The sequence below is a fragment of the Chinchilla lanigera genome, unplaced genomic scaffold (genome assembly GCF_000276665.1).
Source record: "Chinchilla lanigera isolate Chin_1 unplaced genomic scaffold, ChiLan1.0 scaffold00015, whole genome shotgun sequence".
Classification (NCBI taxonomy): domain Eukaryota; kingdom Metazoa; phylum Chordata; class Mammalia; order Rodentia; family Chinchillidae; genus Chinchilla; species Chinchilla lanigera.
In genome coordinates this window covers 7,566,127-7,573,160 of record NW_004955416.1, presented here as the reverse complement: position 1 = coordinate 7,573,160, position 7,034 = coordinate 7,566,127, and the positions used below count along the sequence as shown (strand labels likewise).

The following is a 7,034-nucleotide window of genomic DNA, read 5'->3' as shown; positions in this document are numbered from 1 at the left end:
CCTAGCACTTGGGAGGCTGAGCCAGGAAGATCACTGCAAGTTGCAGGCCAGCCTGAACTGTACAATAGATATTATGAAAGGAAAAGAAATTGCTCAAAAGAAGGAACAACTGGGATGAGGGAAAGGAGAAAAAGAAAGAAGGAAAGGAACAAAAAAATATGTATGTGCACAGAGGGATAGCTGGGAAAACTGTACTGCTGAGGTCTAGTGGTTTATTGAAAAGAACAGTTAATACCTAATTTTTTTTCTTTTTGATCAATTTTGCATGCTTATATCTGGTAATCTGAACAACTAATTTAAAGACAACAATACGCAATATAACAACCATTAGGGAATTCCTACCATCTTGTCTAGTGAAACTGTATCGTTTCTAATGTTTTTATTTTTTATTCTCTTTAACGGTTTGATCAGTCTTGCATTCTTACATCTGGTAATCTGAGCCACTTCGCTGAAGATAACAATATGTAATATAACAGCCACTCTTAAGTCTTATCATTTTGTTCTGAAACCCTGCATCACTTTTATTGTTGTTTTTTTTTTTTTGTCTATGTTGTTGGTATTTTGCTATTGTTCTCTTTTTTAAATTATTATTCTCTTTAAAATAAAAAAAAAATTAAACAAGAAAAGCAGAGATGATTAAAAAAAAGGGTCAAGGATATAATTCAGTGGCACAGCACCTGCCTGGCAAGCACACAGTCCTGAGTTTGATTCCTGGTACCTGCCCCAAAATACATTTAAAAAAAAAAAAAAAAAGATCCCCATTAGGAATTGTGATGAAACCAGTAACTCTCAAGCTTTTTGGACTATGACTCTAAATGAACTTTGAGACCTTCAAAGCCATTTTAAAATGGCTCTGAAAGGCCATTTTAAAACTGTTTCACAAACCTTCCCACATTAAACACAAACAGAAAACACTATTTTTACACTGTTCCAGGGCAAACAGGTAAGAGACCCAAAGCTCAGAGAAGCACTGTCTTGGTGTATCATTACCCCTTCTGACAATTGATACTGAGAATAGGGAAAACTATTTTGTTTGGGCCATTAAATATCACTTTTATACCACTTCTCCAGGCAAACTACACCACAGCATCTTTTCTCTGTTCGTACAAGGTTTGCTTTGGTTTTATTCCTACTGAAACCATGGACCCTGAGAGACCATGAGTTAGTGGAGGGATGTGTATTTGTCAACAGAAAACACGTCTGCCGTTAATACTTAAGCAATACCTATGTGTGAATGTAAGGATGCTCATGGAGCCTGGCGTGTAGTGCATGTCTGTAATCCCAGCACTCTCGGGGGCTGGGGCAGATGGACTGCCAATCTGAGCCCAGTCCATGCCTTGGATTTGATTTCAAGTTCTACAAAAAAAAAAGCTGTAATTTGCAGATGTTTATCACAAACTGACTTAAGTAATTTCAAGAGTTCTGAAGTTTTGTTGGTAAAACATACAAAGAGTGACAGAAGAATCAAGCTTGCCATTCTACTACTTTCAACTCAAATCAACTGTACCCACAGTCAGGCTTTTCTACGACGTGCAGCAAAATACTGGAAAGTCTCAGCTTTGGTGCTTCATATTCTTAAGCATTCACAAATTTGAGCTAGGTTCTTATATCTGAAAAACTTAAATCCTTTTTCCTGCCTATGACAACTGTCTATCTTCTGCAAAGATATAGAAGGAAAGGTGCTTTTTTCTCCTCCCTGCATAACTAGTTCAGGGCCACTTTAATTCTCTGGACAGCACTTTCATTATTAGTATAAGCAGTACTGAACATCTACCATGGGATCCTAGGCCTTAGTTTCTTTTCTAATAATTCATCTCTGTGAAGGAAAAAACGATAAAGTAGGAAGAATGTTACTGATGAAGAAAAGAAATCTGGGCCAGGCATGCAGCTCGGCAGCATAGTGTCTGCCTGGAAAGCACAAGGTCCTGAGTTTGATTCCTGGTACCAAAATAAAAAATAAAAACAAAAACAAAAGGAAGAAATCTGGCCAGACATGTTTAACGATAATCTTAAAATTTTCATGGAGTTCTTCACAACCTTCTGAAGCCCTAATTTTTTTTTTTTTTTGTTGGAGGTACCTGGGATTGAACCTAGGGCTTTATGCATGCTAGGCAAGTACTCTACCACTAAGCTATATCCCCAGCCTTTTTTTTCTTTTAATTTTCTGATGGAATCTCACTAGGTTGCCTGGGCTGGGCCTGAACTTGTGATGCTTGTGCCTCAACCTCCCAAGTGATGAAATTACAAAATGTGTAGGCCGGGGATACAGCTTAGTGGCACAGCACCTGCCTGGCAACCAAAAAGGAAAAAAAAAGGAATTACAAATGTGTACCACCACGCCTGCCTCTAATTTGAGTTTTGACCTTAGTAACAAACCTATGGTTTATGTAAAGATGGATTATTACCCATTAGATAGATGAATCTAATACAGCACTGCAATAAAAAATTAGCAATGAAGAACATATCTCCAAATCAGGCATGGTGGTGCATGTCTGTAATCTCAGCACTCAGGAGGCTGAGGCAGGACTGCAGGGAGTTCAAGGCAAGCCTGAATTACACAGCAAGACTCTGACTCAAAAAAACAAAACAAAATAAAACCATACCTCCAACCGTGAAATAGGCTGTGGGCCAAAGCTTTCTTCTTCCACTGAAGTGTCTGCACTTGCTTCAAGCTGCATCTGCATGGCCATTACTGAAAAACACAGATGGCCATGAATACTATAGAAATACTGCGGGGGTCAGGAAGACCTCCTTATCCACTGGTTCTGCATCAAAGATTCAACCAAAAAAAAAAAAAGAGAGATTCAATTAACTGTAGATAGAAAATATTGGGCTAAAAATGTGTCTGTCCTGAACATGTACAAACTTATTTCTTGTTATTAGTCCCCCCAAACAGTATAATATAACTATATAAAGCACTTGCATTATATTAGGTATATCAAGCAATCTAGAGATGATTTAAAAAGTATGTTGGAAAATGTGTACAGATTATTTGCAAAAATTACTGTTTTATACATATAAAGGAACTGAATATCCTCAGATTTTGGTATCTGGGTGAGAGGTGGGGGATTCAGGAACTAGAACCCCAAGAACACTGAGAAACAACTCTGCTTGATAAGCTGAGCTTCCATGGTAGGAAAAAGATCAAACCTCATCTCTAGCTCGCCAGCTAACTCTATCAGAAAGACTTCCAGAAAAGCCAGGCCCATTCTGCTTCTTACAGATGCATCCCTTATGAGATTAACTATGCCCCCTGTTCTCCTGTTTTATATTCCTAGAGGGTAGGGGCCCAGTCTATTTTTACACATATCCACAATACAGTATAAACATTAGGTGTTTGGTAAAAGTATGAAGACTTTCCAGGACTAGAATTTACAAAATTTTTTAAATTGATGCAAAGTTCAACTGCTTCAGTTTCTCAATATCCTTCTAGCAAAGGGGTTAGGGGAGGGAGACAATGAAACTAAGTATAGAACGGTTGGTCACATGATAAAGTAGGGACTAAAATAAGCACTTCCCATCTAAGCCAAGGGTCATAGCTTGGTCCAACAGGTGTGTTTCAAATTTGAGCATCATTATTTTATTTAGTCAATTTCCAACTTCAGTGAATAAGCAAATGACAAAAAAAACAAATACCCTGTTCAGTCTGAAATACTGCATCTAAGTGTAAGGCTAGTTTGATAGTTATGATAACTTGAAAAGAACTGAGAACAAAAACTTCTAAATTATCTTCAAAGTGTGTTAGTAAAACTGAACAAGTCTATGTTCATAAGAATAAATGGATTTAAAAAAATAAACAGATTCAAGCGCCCAGCGTAGTGGTGCATGCCTGTAATCCCAGCACGGGGGTGGGGGGTGGGGGTGGGCAGTATGGCAGTTGAGAGTTCGAGGCCGGCCTGGGCTACAAAGTGAGCTCAAGGCCAGCCTGAACTGCACAGTGACTCTGTCTCAAAAAGACAAAACAAAAAAACAAACAAACAAAACTCCGCCCCCACAAAAAAAACACCCCCAAAAACAGATTTAAATCACATCAAAAGAATCTGGAAAAATAGACAAATTTAACCCAAAAGGTAACATACAAACTTCACTTTTGGAGACTTGACAGAAGATATGAATGTCTGTTCTTAGTTTAGGTACCGAGCTCTTGAAGGACAGATATAGCATGCCTTGAATTGGTGATAAATCCATATATCAGAATCCTTGGAATGAAATTTAAATATTCCCTCTTATAATTTATGAAAAAGCACTGCAGAAGAATGGGGAAAGGATGGTCTTTTCAATAAATAGTGCTTGTTTGTTTGTTTTTTTTTGTTTTTCTCCGGCACCGGGAACCGAACTCACAACCTTGCGCTTGCCAGGCAGGTGCTTTTGCCGCTGAGCTAAATCCCCAGCCCCTCAATAAATAGTGCTGAGTAGCCTTACAGAATAAAATGCACTTGCCCTCTTCTGCACCACAGAAAAAAATCAATTTCCAATTTAGATTATATGTCTAAGAGGTTAAAAAAGTTTTCAGAACATAGAATATTTTCATGACCTTACAGTTGTTTTTGTTTTTATTTTTTGCAGTGTATGGAGATGAAACCTAGGAGTGTTCTTCCACTGTACTACATCCGCAGCCCTTTTTTTTTTTTTTTTTTATAGGAACATGAGGTGGGATTTGAATATTTTGGTGCTCTTCAGATACAGAACTGGATACATGATGTAAAGAACCAAAAAGGGAAAGGCTTAAAAAAAAAAACTGGACTACAAACCAAGTATGGTGGTGCATGCCTTTAACTCCAGCATTTTGGAAGTCCAAGCCCAACCAGACAATTTAGTGATTAGCAATTGCCAGTCTCAAAATAAAAAGGGTTGGGGATATAGCCCATTGTGTAGTACCACAAAACAAAACAAAACCTATTTAAATTCAGAACTTCTATCCATCAAAAGACACCCTTAAGGCTGGCTGTGGTGGTACTTGCCTGTAATTCCTGTACTTGGAAGGCTGAGGCAGGAGGATCACTGAGTTTGAGGCCAGCCTGGGGCACAAAGTGAGTTCAAGGGCAGCGTGAACTGCAGAGCAAAACAGTGTCTCAAAAAAACAAAAGACACCATTAAGACTCTGAAAGGTCAAATCACACTGGAAGAGAAAATATAACCAAATGGCCAAGAAAAATGAATAGCTAACTTCACCAGTAATTAGGAAAATGACATTTAAAACCACATAGCTAAAAATTAAAAAGATAAATATGTGTTGGCAGACATGTGGAACAACTAAACAGTCAACATGTAAAATTCAACAACAGTCAAGGTTAGCTCTTGGCAATAGAACGCAACATACTACTTGCTACTGGGCAAGAGGGGAAAATATTAGACAAGTATGTGAAAGTTTAAGCACTACACTCTTTTTTTTTCTTTTTGAGATCGGGTCTCACTAGGTAGCTCAGGTTGGCCTATGAGACCTCCGGGATTCTCCTGCCTCAGCCTCCTAGAGGGCTATGTCTAGACATGCACGCCCGGTTGACAGCATACTATTTTTCTTTACCTGTGTCAAGGACTCATTTCGTAATGATTCACGGAGCTGTACACACTTGTAATCTGTGCACTTTACACTTTGTGAATATATATAATTACACTTTGTAAGCTTTTAAACGCCCAGTTTTCAAAGTATTCCCTAAACAGTACGCGCACGCGTTTTCCACAATGAGATGATGAAAATGATCTTTCTGGAACTGGAGGCTGGCGCTTGTAAGTGCAACACGGTGTCGCAGGGAGAACGGCGACCGGGCACCCGGACCCCCGGCTCTAAGGCGAACGGCTGCGCCCGCCCCTCCTCCCGGATCTCGGCTTCCTCGCTCAGTCCGGAAAACCAGCGCTGGCCGCGAAGGGCCGCAGGCTCTGGGGCTGAGCCGGCACCGGTTTCCCTCACCGACGCCCTGAAGGGCGGCTGGGTCCGACGGGCCCGGCTCCGCCATCTTCGGCCGCTCGGAAGCTGGCTGCGGGCGGCCGGGCCGGGCGGGTCCAGCGGGCGAGAGGGAGAGGGTTCCGCGGCGGCGCAGGGCCGGGCCCGCTCACCTGGATCGCCGCGCCGCTCCGCGGCCCGCTGGCTTGCCCGCCCGACGCCGGCGGCTTCTCGACCCCCTCGCACGGTTTTCTGCCCTCACCCAGGGCGAGTTTCAGCGCCGACACGAGCGAGTGAGGCGCAGCTGGACTCGGGCACGGGCCTCCGTCGCCGCGCGCCGCGAACAGCGACTTTCGGAAATCCCGCCAAATCCTGTCGGGCAGGGCCACGCCTGCGCAGCGTAACGTCGCGCTGCCCCCTCAGGTTGGCCTTCTAGCCCCTTCTGATTCTGCCCGAGAGAGACGGACCCTAGGAATTTGAACCTGCGTGACACTGAGGATTATGCTCCTCCTTTGTCCTGTGAAGACTAATTCGAATTTTGTGAGTTGCTGCCTTCTCTTTATCAGCCTGAGAACTACAAATCCTAAGAGGCCGTGCGGCCAGTCTGGACTACATCTCCCAAGATGCACCGCGCCCAACCCATGGCCCCTCCCTGTGCGAGCCAGGCTCGGGAGAACTCTTCCTGCCAGAGTCCAAACCCCGACGTCTTCTCCAACTTGACTTTTGTTCCTGCGGCGTTTCCCGGCCTGAGGGGCTGAAGAGGGTGGAAAAACTGCATGAAACTGGGCATTTTATTTAGACTACTCTAATCATGGATACACAGATGTGGTATTTCTATGCAATGAAATATTTTGCCATAAAAAAGGAAAGCGATTCGTATGGCACTGCACACTTGTAATCCCAGCGTTCTTGAGAGGCGAATGCAGGAAGAGCACAAGTTTGGGCCAGTCTGGCGCTTTTTTTTTTTTTTTTTTTTGAGACGGTCTTGCTGTAGAGTTCTGACTGGCCTTGAACGCACTTTGTAGCCAAGGCTGGTTTCGAACTTGTAATGATCCTCCTGCCTCAGCCACCGAGTGCTGAGATTACAGGTGTGCACCACCATGCCCGGTTTGGTCTGGCACAATTTAAAGACATTATTTTCTTTTCTTTTTTT

The 7,034-nt window shown here is 42.4% G+C and overlaps 1 protein-coding gene across 1 annotated transcript in view; it reads right to left on the bottom strand.

Annotated features, from left to right (window-relative positions):
* Positions 1–6,446, bottom strand: part of Rad51 (RAD51 recombinase) — a 23,914-nt gene extending 17,468 nt beyond the window's left edge. Inside the window, exons 1-2 of the mRNA XM_005381253.2 lie at positions 6,055–6,446; positions 2,604–2,692 (exon numbers count right to left, since the gene is read on the bottom strand). Of these exons, the coding sequence (XP_005381310.1) occupies positions 2,604–2,690 (87 nt within the window). The 5' untranslated portion in view covers positions 2,691–2,692; positions 6,055–6,446. The remainder of the gene's footprint in view (positions 1–2,603; positions 2,693–6,054) is intronic.
* Positions 6,447–7,034: the final 588 nt, after the last annotated feature.